The 13234-nt window shown below is 36.7% G+C and overlaps 1 protein-coding gene across 2 annotated transcripts in view; it reads left to right on the top strand.

Annotated features, from left to right (window-relative positions):
* ADSS2 (adenylosuccinate synthase 2) overlaps positions 1–13234 on the top strand; it is a 35013-nt gene that overhangs the window by 2827 nt on the left and 18952 nt on the right. For both annotated transcript variants that reach the window (XM_027612818.1, XM_027612817.2), the window contains exons 2-4: positions 10041–10143; positions 10912–10980; positions 13048–13098. Coding sequence is in view for 1 of the 2 variants with exons in the window: in XM_027612817.2 (XP_027468618.1) it covers positions 10041–10143; positions 10912–10980; positions 13048–13098 (223 nt within the window). In the remaining variant the exon portion in view is untranslated. The remainder of the gene's footprint in view (positions 1–10040; positions 10144–10911; positions 10981–13047; positions 13099–13234) is intronic.

Below are 13234 nucleotides of genomic sequence, written 5' to 3'. Positions count from 1 at the left end.
AAACTGTTTACCTTGGAAGAGGATTTCTTCTTCACGAACATGGCACAATATGATGATGCCATGCTGTATATGTTCTAACAAGTTAGTAGGCCCGCTTCATTGAAAGCTTTCCACCTGAAACTGATTATCATTCTGAGCACGCAGAAACAAGGTAATCACAAGTACAGAAAATGCTAAATGCAGAGATTCTGATTTGTCTTATTTTTTGCATGCAGAAACACCCTGCCCATTCCTTAGCTAAGATAGGTGTTGCCTCTTAGTATTACCCCTAGCACCCCCACCACCTCTCCCCACCTTGGTGGTGCTCTGGGGACACACCTTAATACCTTACTCCGAAGCGTGTTTCCACTGAAGTCCTGCCCTACACTGCCTAAGGAGCTGCTCCGCAAGCCAGTTTTCACCTTACTTTTGCCTTAAAATCAGATCTGGCCGTGCTATAGGGAAAGAAGTATGAGAATACCCAACTCTTGCTGAGTAGAAAGGGAGAGGGGCTGGTCCTGTTTGACCCCTTCCATGTCATTCCTGACCTCTTCCTTTCCCGGAAATAGTAATACTTAGGCTGAGTTACGTTATGGGTTGTAAGAAGGTGTGGGAAATGTAACGATCAATAGCATTTATTCTAAAAGATTCTCGATTTTAGTATTTCTTTGAAAAGTAGTAGAATTAGTTTGCAGATTGGAGAAGGTGTTAGTATGTTATCGTGAACATCCTCTTGAAGAAGGTCATGGACCAATCTCATCTGATGCCCTTGGAAAGCCTAGAGAGAAGTGATTGAGAAGGAGCCAAGTTTGGCTTTAAACTGTTACCTGAAGATAGAGGAGGAACATGTGAATGAAAGTTAGGCAGACTTTCCTCTTCTGTAAACTTTGACTTTCTGCACACTTTATATAATTCTAAAATCTTCATATTCTAGTGCCTTTTAAGAACTCATCATTAGAAGGATTCCTACTAGTTTTGTTAGTGGAAGTAGACACAGAATGAAGAGATTGAAGGATCTCTCTTGTGATTCACCTTGGTAACTTTATATTAATTGGCCAGCTCTAGCAAGCTGACTTCTCCTTAATGAATTTCTCCTGACTTATAAAACTGAAGACTATGGAATGCTGAAATTCTTAGTATGTGTAGAGCGCTGGGAAAGTCAGCATTAGAAAAGACATTTTAAGCTTGAATTGCCTTGTTTGATGATTTAAGTTCTGTGTATTACTGAAAATAGGTACTTTGTTAGAGCTTAATATGTGTTTTTGGTCATATTCATGCCCCAAACTCAAATTTTATGCAGATTTTCTCTAGAAGTGGTATACACATAATGTGTCCATAGTTTAACAATGGAATCATAAGAAATTTTTTCCAAAATAAAGTTTTTAAAAGAAAAACTGGTATTGTATTTAACTATATATATATATATTTTAATTATTGTTATGTTAATCATCATTTAACTGTATATTTTAATATATCAAATGCCTTTTGGAAAGAATAGATGCAAAGCTAGTGGCATTTTCATCATCGGTGCACTTAAGGCCTATATTTCAGATTCAGGATTTATATGCAGTTATTTATAATTTGGTAAATTCTCTAGATCCAAAAATATGTGTGTAGAACTTACATCAAAGGACTACCACTAGAAACATCTTAATTTCAAATTGATGTCTTTTAAGTAAAAGAAGTATAGGACCAACTCCAGGCCTAGTTCATTTATCCAACAATCACGTAATGAGGATCTACAAGTGATACTATTAGGGGAACTGCTTGGCCCCAGAATTAAGCTGAAAAGGGCAGGGATTGTGCCCAAAAGGAGCTTACAGTCTACTGGACAACAGCTACATAAGCAAGTATTGACAGGGTGGGGGTGGAGAGGGTACTAGTTTTTCAAAGGGTTAAGGTATGGGCAGAGAAAGGCCCCATTCTGGCAGCATAAAAGTAGTTGTCTCCCCCACTAGGCCAAATCCTCCAAAATAAACTGTTATATTTTATTTATTTTGTTGAGTAGAAACTACAGAGATTTTAACTGTTGCACTTTCTACTACTTTTTTTTTTTTCTTTTTTTTTCCACTTTCTGCTACTTCTTAAGCAAGGGCTTTTCTCCTGGAAAGCAAGCAAGGTAGTTTTGGAAGTTGCCTGTGATTGGGAATAGCTAGAACAGTATTTCCTTTCTTGGTGTTTCCCTCCCCCCCCCCGCCCCCAGGGTTTTAAAGTTAATATAAAGAGAAAATATTAACTAAAATTAATTTTAAAGGGAAAGTCTATCCTGTCACTTGTTATATATATAAAAGCTTGCTGTGAAGTAAATATAATGAAAAAAATGTTAATTTGTGTCTAGATGCTGGCATCCACAGAAGGCTCTGAAACCAGCTATTACTAAGTCAAAAAAAAAAAAATAAAATAAATAAAAGCTCTAACAGCAGCAAACGGAGACTTTCTCCTTGGAATAATCAGAACAACTGAGAGCTAATTTAAAAGGGATAGCTAAAGTGTTATGTAATGCCTTGACTTTATACAGCTAAAATTACCTCCCAGACCACTTCCCATAATTTGGAAGATGGTAGAGAATTAGTGTTTAAGGTAAACCATTCTTCCAGATTTATAATAATTGCCGTTTCTGTACCCCCTGACTATAAGTTTTTTTTTTATATATAGTTCATAGTATTTCCCAAGTACATAAGTGTATACCAGTGTGTGGTGTACTTGGTTAGATCTTGCTTTCTTGGATTACCGTGTTTTCCCTGCTAGAAGTTTTCTCAAAAAGAGGACTTAATTCTTTTTTATTGTTGTTTTCCATAGCACCAAATACTCGGTGAGGCAGAGAGGAAGTAAATACTCAGCAAATATTTATTAGGTGACTGGATCACCTCTAGAAATTTCTTTGAAACCAGTAGTTTAACCCTTTCCTGTAACTTATTTTAACATCTTCCTGGACAGGTTAACTGACTGATGGCATGAATTTAAGGTGGAATCCCCAGCATTTGTTGGATTAATATTTGTTACTTGGTATTTTAACTAGTATTTACTATATTGTACCATTATGTTCATGGGCTTTAATAGTTTATACTAAAGTTTTATCTCTTGTATCTGTTTAAAAATAGATAACTGATATTTGTATCTTTTTTTGTGTGTATTTCCTCAGCATCTTTTAGTTGAATGCCATGTAATTCTAGTAAATAGTTTTTGTCTGCTGAGGGCAGTAGATCTGAAAGTTTAGTTAATGAGGATGTCCCAAGTTGTTCACTATTTAAGCCTGTTCTGTTGATAGACATAATATATAAATCCTGTCATTTGTATATAATAGTAGAGTAGTATATAAGTGTATGTAATATATAATTTATTAAAAACATCTCTACTTTTGAGGCATAAATTTTTTAAAAATGAGATCATCTCAGTGGTGTATGATCAATATTATTTTGTCTCTTTAGTTTTGGTGGGAATGGGTAGTTTGGTTGGGTAATTTTAAGTTACCTTTAGAACAAACTTTAAAGGAAGGGTTTTATTAGAAATATTTTTTGACTTGAAATCTGCTATTTCAGTGTGTTTTTAAGAAAATGTCTTTATAAATGTAATGATTAGGTGAATTTTTAATCAAGGATTTGTGAAGAGCTGCATCACACATCATTGGTTTATGCATTTTTTGGTTGCATGTCTGATTTTCCCATCTATGACCCTGGTTTAGTAAGTGTGTATATTAGATTTAGGTACCTAGAGTCTAAAAGCTTTGTGATTAGGACCTAAGAACCTCCAAAACTTTTGATCATGTGTATTTATCTGTGTGTGAAGCTGGAAGGTAACTATAACGTAAGGTAAAGTGGGTATCTTAAGCCTTTAAAAAAGATAACTGCAGTGTGCTTGGATGCCTTTGCTAAAAAGAAATTCGGATACCCTGTATGTTTTCTCTTTCTATCTACTGTGTCTGGTTACTGTTGAATAGTTTAATTGATCAACTTACTGATAGTAACTTAACCTGTTCTACTTTGAAATCACAAGCTAATTGCAATTATACGACTTTTCATAAAAGAATAGTCATCCTTGGGGCACCTGGGTGGCTCAGTCAGTTAAGCATCTGCCTTGGGCTCAGGTCATGATCCCAGGGTCCTCGGGCTCCGTGCTCAGCAGGGAGTCTGCTTTTCCCTCTCCCTCTGCCCACCGCGCCCCGCCCCCGTTCTCTCTCTCTCGCTCTTTCAAATAAATAAATTAATTAAAAACTTAAAAAAAGAACAGTCATCCTTGTTGCTGTGGATTAACGAGTGTTTTAGTTTTGGTGAATAGTGAAATGTTTCACTTGGAAAGACAGACACAGGTCTTTACTAAGAAACCAGCACAGGTAATAAGCATTGTCTCAAAACATTGTTAGGTTTCTAAGATGCTTGAAGACTCTAGGCAAGAAACAGGGACCCTTTTTTGTGGTTGCTGAAATAGTTCTGAGGCATGGGGTCTGAGGTCTTGCTGCTCTGTGCTGTAACCCAGGGCAGTCACTGTTCTTGATGGATGTTCACTTAGAGCTCTGTGATTATAATACAGTGTTCATGTATTCAGAGCAGAAAGGACAAAGAGAAGACACACAGACCATTTTAGAGGCCTAAGTGGCCTGAGAAATGCCTCCGGGCTGTGTGCATGAGATTGTTAGCCCGGAACTCTTGGGTCTCTACTGTTGCTGGTACAGAGGCCATTGTTTGAGGTTTATAGCACTGCAGGAGGCCGTGGACCCCTCTTTACCTCCTCGAACACAGCAGGAACTTGGGGTGGGGCGGGGCGGGCAGTGTAGTTTGGGGAAGAGGAAGACCTAATAGCAAACTGAGTTAAGAATCAGGAGTCACTTTTTTTTTTTTTTTTTAATTTCCCCTGGACCTTTGGAGCTGCTTAATTAGAAACTTCCACATATCAACATTTCCTGATCCAAACTTTTATTCTAGAGTTGGGCTTGACAGCTTCTGGTTCCCTCAGAACCAGAGGTTCCTCAAGGCACGGAAAGAAAATTATCTTCTTTCTTAAGCTTAAAACCAGATTGCTAAGTATACAGCTGAGAACAGTTACAAAATAACTAAATACTACTATATCATCCCTGTAGTGTTTTAGAGTTTTGCTCTTGACAGCATAACTATTAAAATTTGTAAGTTACTCATTTTTTATATTCAGTTTATCACCAGGGTTAAGACGTGAACTTTAGAGAGCGAGCTGTATACATACTTTGTCGCATTTAGTTTGTGTTGTAAATCATTTGGATTCTTTTGTTTGCAAGCAATGGAGAGAGACTACCTTAAGCAAAATGGGGATTTGTTTGAAGCAAGAGCCAGGTGGGGTGGCCAATCCTGAGTGGCCTCAGGTAAAGGCAGCTCTGGGGATCTCAGCAGCCAGAACTAGCAACCATTTTTTTTTTTAACGTATGCTCCCTTAAATGCCAGGCGTCACTAAACTAACTGCCTTCCTCGTTCTCAAAATCAAATTCCCAAGGTGGGAGGAGCTTGATTGTCTCAGGCTTGGTTGGATCAGGTTTCCCAGTCTGGATCAATTTCTGTGGCCCGAGGGAATGATTACTATGATTTGCAAAATAAGGGGTTTGGGAGAGCAGGGGGGAAAGAAGAGGGACTGAACAAACAAAAGGTGTAGCTGTGACCTAGAGTTAATTTCAGATAGGAAAATACGGAAGGAGGAGATATTAGTTCTGGGTTATTCTTGTTTGTGAATTGTTTGCTAACAGTCTTAATACAGTGTTGACCTAGGGTTTTTCTAGAGGGAAGAATGTTTGGAATTAAATAGGTTTTTATTGTTTTAACTCAAACTATGAAAGTGAGCTATCTAAGTAATGGTTTAAAAAAATGAAAGTGTATATACATCAGAAAGTTTGATTTTTAGCTTTGAGAACATAGAATTTTAATTCTGTTTTTTTTCCCCATCATCATGTTCTAGTTTATGTCAATGAGACATTTTTTTCTTGGTCATTAAGAAGCTTATTTAATATTTTTTTACATTTAATCTTAATGTAAGAATAATAGTCAAAATGAGTAAAATAAATACCAAATTAGGGGATGTTTTGTGACTGCTGAGACCTGATTGGATTTTTTCATATATTTATTCTTTAATACAATGAATTTGCATTCATTCTTGGTATTCACTACAGGAAAAGCCATCAATAAGGCATTATAAACTTACGTTTTTCCTCAAAGAAACTTGCCACATAATATGCAGTCACTTTGGGTTCACGCTGGTTTTTTGTTTCCTGGGGGTTTAGGGGGTATATTTCAAAATTTAAAATGTTTAGTATTTAAAATTTTAAAATGTTAAAAAATATTTTCTCTATTGATATGATTGATCTGGAAAACATTAATTGCTAGTCCATAATATTGTGTTTTTAGTTACATAATATAAAACATACAGCTTTGATTAAAAGTGTTAAATGCTACATGACTGGGATCATGTGCTATGGGAATTTAGCAAAACAGCAAGAGGTAGTTACATGTAACTAATCATCTGAATAATGATTAGTACTGTATAAATTAGGGATAATTTATCAAGTTTGCAGAAATTTTGCATTGAGAAGCGAATGGTACGTTCCTGTTAAAAGTAGACAAGAAAATATTTATCTCTTAACGTGTATTATAGTTCTCTGTGGCCTCCCCAGTGCTACTTATAGAATTATTAAATGTGATTAAAAATATGTTCTTGCTACTTTGGCACCCACCATAAAGTTGCCCGTGTGAGAGGCAGTGGGATCACAGATGTGGAACCCGCAGTTCAAGCTCTCTGCCCTTGTAATTCACTGGAGGGTGAGGGTGGGCAGGTGAGGTGGTGGTTGGCAATGGTGCTCATATCAAAACCTTGTTTTGCTGTTTGCTAATAAACGTGACCTCTCCTTGGACCAGTATAATCTATGTTTGGAGACAACTGCCTGAGCTCCCAAGGTGATTTTTTATATTCCACACAATTTATAAATATTTTATGTTAGCATCCAAATAGACATTGCAAATTTGAAGCTTCATCTGTTACATTTTGTAAAATATGACGGTATACTAGAACTTACTTCATGTATAGATCACCTTGTCAAGAAACTCCTTAGTAGCTCCTTCTCCACTCACCTTAGGAACCTTTTTTCTGCATAGTTGTGTGTTGTAAGATTAGAAGCCATCATACTCCAACTCACCTTAGGGCCCTAATGACCAGATATACTAATACGCACACTTACATTTTTGTCCTCTTGCTCCTTAATAGGATAATCTAGGGTTATTCTGGGTATATTTAACCATATGTTTTTGTTCAACCAAGTAGAATTTAAAATAGATTTAAGTCATATAGTAAGCCTTAATAGGACATTGGTTATTGAAGGGGTTGGTTAATGTTGGAGTGAGCTCAGATGGTCAGTAAAGTGATTCAAGCCTTTTGCAGCTGAACTTTTCCAACTCAAACCACCACCTGAAAACTTGGAAGAATTTACAGATTAAACCATTTTATCCCCCTAACATCATCTAACACGATGGATCACAACCACCTGCCTCACAGAAAGAAACATCTCTTTATTACGGTTATTGCCACCCCTACTGCCTATCTCGGTAAAATATTATCTAAGAGAGTATGGTTTTGTTACACAATGAGAACGGAATTGAGCACCACCGAGTTAATAATTGTTTCAGCAAAAGATTTATGTTAGTATCTCTATAAAAATAATTTTGTGGGAGCGCCTGGGTGGCTCAGTTGTTAAGCGTCTGCCTTCAGCTCAGGTCATGGTCCTGGGATCGAGTCCCACATCGGGCTCCCTGCTCGGCAGGGAGTCTGCTTCTCTCTTTCCCACTCCCCCTGCTTGTGTTCCCTCTCTCTCTGTGTCTCTGTCAAATAAATAAATAAAATCTTTAAAAAAATAATAATTTTGTGGATATTAGGGAGACTTACTTAAAGATCTACTCCAAAAGTTACGGTGTAGTTTTTTATCTTAAGCAAATGATGGATTAAAAAAATAAACTGATTTTGCTGAAATAATCTTGACTGGTTTTTTTTGTGTGTGGCAAAGTTACTAGTACTTTATAACAGTTTAGTAAAAATTTATTAGATTCAGTGATTTATAACAATTTAGAATTTAGCATCTTCGTAGGGTCTCAAGAAATTTTAATGAGCTTCATATTCTGAAAAGATTTTTCCTGAAAGTTTGGGGGAGGTTTCCTAAATCATAAAAAGTCATGATAAAAAGGCTAATATTGGTAGGAGGGATAAAGTAAAAGAAATGCTGTAAAAACCAAGTAAGAATTGTCCTGTGGGTTATTTTTATTTTAGGAGTCTATCAGAATTGGTGATAAGCTTGCACAAGTGTGAATAATAAAGTGTGTACCCAGAAGTGTATTGTGACATTGTTTATAATGACAGAAGTTTGGAAACAACCGGTCTGCCTCTTGTGGGACCAGGTAAATTCCCTGTGCATCTAAGCAGCACAGACAGTGCTGCTGTTACAAGGAGATGGCTTGGCTTACAGGATGAGGAATGTGCGCTCCGATTTGCTAAGTAAAATCAAGCTGCCCAGGTGTATATAGTTTGCTACCATTTGTATGTGTGGAAGAAAACAACATACAAATACCTGTTTGCTTATGCAAAATTCCCTCAGTAAGGACACCAAAAACTGGTGGTAGCTGGCTGGCAGGAGTAGGGAAGGGTGGGCGGGGAGAGGAGCGTATGGGAAGCCTTCACTTGTACTGCGAATCCGGTGCCTTTTGTATCTTATGCAGATGTTTCCTGTTTAAAAGAGTTCCGTTGGTATATGGAGGGAGGGAGGGAGGTACTGTTTACCACCCGACCTCTGTCCTGTTGTCTTCTACACTTCAGGCCCCACTGTCGAGGCTTGTTTTGTTTTAAACACACCTGACATACACTAGTCTTCAAGTAAGGAATTCTTTGCTTTGTAGCTGTGCAAAACACAGTGTAAATAGGCATTTCCTTTTTGGAGGATTTTTTGTTGTTGTTGCAGGACCTGTTTTCTGCATTTTTTGTGAATTCGTGATTGGTGATGATTTGGTAAAAAATAACATTCATTTTGTCAAAAATAGCCAAGGGATGAAGTTAAACCAGTCATTCTCAGGGGACATAGTTTTGATTGATAATGTTTTAAAGTCCAGCCAGGATGTTAAGGTTTTTGTTTGTTGCAAATACATTCCTGGTTTGTTTGCTTTAAACTTTTTGCTACTATTGTGTAGAAGTTTAAGCATATCATCAGTTGATTTGTGTTTTCTATGTTTTTTAAACTTAGAAATTAGAAAAAGTATCTGGTCACTTAATCAGTCTGCTGTGTACCTGATTTTTCTAATCTGACTTCATATCTTGCTTTTTCTTGACCATTTTAGGCCTGAGCTTCAGGAAGTTTCACCATGGGTTTATAGTATGTTTCTCAGCTTAGAGATTCCTTGACCCAGCGTATTATTATTTTATCCAGAGATGAGTGGATTCAGGGATTGGTACCAAACAGACTCACAGGATTGATTTATAAATTTAAAAATTAGAGTCTCAGGGTAGCCAATATTTGAGGAGTTCCTTGGGAAATTTCCTAGTTGATAAGTCCATGTAAGAATACAAATTTCAGGTCACAAAGGTGCTTGATACCCTCTGAATGCAATGGGAATTACATGAATGTTTACATCAAGTTAGGGTAACTGGATAGATTACTCTTTTCTAATTTTGGGATTTTTCTATGTTTGGATAAAATATCATGTATTTTTGATTAGATTGCTACATGTCCTATAGAGTGCCAAGAACAAAATAATTTGTTCTCTGTACTTTTTTCACGTTTTTTTTCTCTTTTAAGAGGGTGTATGTTTGTCTACCTTCCAGAAACCTGAATTCCCCAGTTTTCTAGATCCTGTCAGGAAAGAAACCACTCTATGTACTGTGATGGGGAAAGAAGAGAGGGTAGCCAAAATATTGTGAAGCCTTTAAAGAATATGTATTTGTGGCAAATACATACTTGGGTTTTCTTAAGTTATATTGACATTTTTGGAAGAAATTATTAATTCACTTTGGAAGGGAGATGTGTTACTTGTCATATTTATCGTCAGGTTCAATTTTTCCCTATCTTGTACTTTCAGGGAGGAAATAATGCTGGCCATACAGTTGTTGTAGATTCTGTGGAATATGATTTTCATCTTTTACCCAGTGGAATAATTAATCCAAATGTTACTGCATTCATTGGTAAGTGTATAAACTGAACCGCTTCGGGTTTTTTCTCCCCTCGATTGATAATTGTGTTCATTTTTCATTACCTGAGCTGATTTCATCTCTCATTACTCAAATGATTCATTGATCCCTTATTAATCTTGACCTTGGTACCTTCTGGAATATACCTGACTGGCTATTTTACACCTCTTGTCTTTTAGCACTGATACTTTTTGGAATGATTTGCATTTAATTGTGGTCACTGGCAATCTTAATTTTATAAAGCAGATCATCAAGTCAGCTTTCCAAACACTGATGCATACATAGTAAGCAATACAGGAGGTGTTTCATGGATTTCATTCTGAACCCTCATAACATGATGCAGTCTGCAATCTTTTCTTCTAGGTTTTTATCTTTAAAAGTGCTAATCACAACCCACTAAATTGATTTTATGACCGCTAATAGGGTATGATTCCCTAATTTGAAAGGCCTTGATTTAGCGCCTACTGTACTGTAACTAGAACAACGTAACTTGGTTCTTCCAAAAGAACAGTTTTACTTTGTTGCAAAGAAACTTCAAATTATACCAAATGTAGTATTAGTGTTTTATATTCTATATGTTACGTATTTACATTACACTACTGTTTAAAACTTGGAATCATTTCTATGGTAACTCCCTTGATAAATCAGATGTCCCATTTGTCAAAGTCCTTTACTCTTTCACTATTCTAGATAAGGGTTATCGTAGATGTCTGTATTATAAGTATAGATATTTAAGGTTGGGATTTGTTTGCTTTCCTTTAGGAAATGGTGTGGTAATTCATCTTCCCGGATTATTTGAGGAAGCAGAGAAAAATGTCCAAAAAGGAAAAGGTATGGAAAGAATGACCACTTTGCCTGGGGACTAGTTTATTTTTTGGAAAGTTCATTGGGATCTCATGTCAGACAAAGTTAACATTTTGTCTTATACTTTATTTTTTTTTAAAGATTTTATTTATTCTTTTGACAGAGACAAAGTGAGAGAAGGAACACAAGCAGGGGGAGTGGGAGAGGGAGAAGCAGGCTTCACGCTGAGCAGGGAACCAGACATGGGGCTCGATCCCAGGACCCTGGGATCATGACCTGAGCCAAAGGCAGACGCTTAACGACTGAGCCACCCAGGCGCCCCTTGTCTTATACTTTAAAATTGCTGGTTATTGTAGGACAAATTTTTCAATGTCAGTTAAATTGTTTTCATTTTAATCAGTATTTTAAACAAAAGACATAATGTCATTGTGTAAATCCTAATTTTTTTTTACCTGGGTCATCTGCAGAGTGTCTCTTTAGGTTGCTGGAATTACTATCCACTGGAGGTCAGACTCGAGATTCCTGAGTTCCTTTTGTCATTTGTGCTCAAGTCGGCATCCCCGTCTCCCAAACCAAACATTAGCTTCCTGAGTCAGGAAACTAGTGAGGTCCCCTTTGCACAGTCAGTCAGTCTTGTTTCTGTTCGTCATACAACCCAGGGATAAAAGAGGCTTGTTTTATCCCTCCCTCCAAATGAGGGAAATGCCCCTTCTATGACAAAAGAGTCACTTCCGTCTCCCCAAAAAAAATTTTTTAAAGGCTTAATTTCCTGCCCTTCTTAATCTCTTTTGGATTTTTGGAAGGCTGTTTACATTCAGTTTGGCTGCCTTGCTAGGGTTTTAGGGGAATTTGGTCATGTAAATAATACTCAGTTGAGGAAAAGCATTGTTTCCCCTTAGCTTGGCTCATATTTAAAATACTCAATTCCATTACGTTGTTAAAGTTTATTGTTCAGGTTTGAAAGTAGCAATCCGACCTCAGGTGTTCCTGACAACTAAATCTGACTTCACAGAATCCTGCCTGCCCTCCTACCATCTCTGTTGTCCTCTGCATTTTTTACCTAGGTATTGCTGGCTGCTTTTGAATTTTGTCAACTTGAGGTTCCCATACTGCCCTCTGTTCTCCTTTGTACCCTTTAAAAATTTTGCCTTCCTTTCTTTTTCCTTTCAGCCTGTCTGATCCAGCTGAATCCATTTTACTGATTTTCTTTGTAATATTTTCTGTATAATATGCCTGAAGCTAACTTTAGAATACATACTTAATGTCAAAAACAGCTAGAGAGGGGGAGGCTTAATATTCCCTTTTCACTGTTAGCTCTTCCTCTTTATAAGGAATCATTTTTGAAACACATCTTTGGATATTATCAAAATTAACAGCTGATTTTGAATATCTCGATACTAGTTTTGAAAATTTTAGAGTTTGGCAGCTTATTCTTAGAATGCATGTAGCTTACTAAGGTACCGTCTTTGAAGAAACCTATCCATTTAGATTCATTTATTCATTCAGCAATAGTTCTTTGAACATTTATGGAATGATAGGCCCCATGTTATGAAAATTCATGGCCCTTGACCTCAGGCATTCACAGCTAAATGGGGAGATACGTATGTCACCTTACAAGTCAGTGTAGTAAGGGCAGTATAGTTCATAGACCTTTGGAGGAATTAGAACATTTTATTATTTCATTTAATCCCACCTTTTTATAATTGTCTTTTGGGAAAGGGTTCTATTCCCCAGATAACCCTTTTCTTGAAATTCTCCTCCAGCTCTGCAGCTAATTTCCCCTCCCCTGCTTCTAACAAAAATGACCTTTACCTTCCATTTGCTTTTGAATTCTTAGAAGTATTTTATGTGGACTTGGCTGGCTTGAGTTTGGAGCTGTTTAGAATAAAACATTTAGAAAGAGAATTTGTGAATGAATGTAAATATAATGAATGACAGGTGAGGAAATTCTTGTTTAAACATATTTCCCATACAGATGACAAGATGTGTAAGTGATTACTTCTGTGAAAAACACTTTTAAACATTGTATTTCTAAAGAAATTGAGATATTATACAAAGTGTTTAATAAGCCGTATCTTTTTTCTCCTTCTCTAGGTCTGGAAGGCTGGGAAAAAAGGCTTATCATATCTGACAGAGCTCATATTGGTAAGGGGCACATAATGCATTTAACTGTCTTATTATCAGACACTTGTCACGTGGAAGCATTTAGTAGCCAATTTCTAATTTTAGTGAAAACTAAGTAAGATGGATTATAATAGTTGGGCTCCAAATACATGAAATC

The sequence above is a fragment of the Zalophus californianus genome, chromosome 10, assembly GCF_009762305.2.
Source record: "Zalophus californianus isolate mZalCal1 chromosome 10, mZalCal1.pri.v2, whole genome shotgun sequence".
In the NCBI taxonomy this organism is placed as follows: Eukaryota; Metazoa; Chordata; class Mammalia; order Carnivora; family Otariidae; genus Zalophus; species Zalophus californianus.
This window is presented reverse-complemented; position numbering and strand designations above follow the sequence as displayed.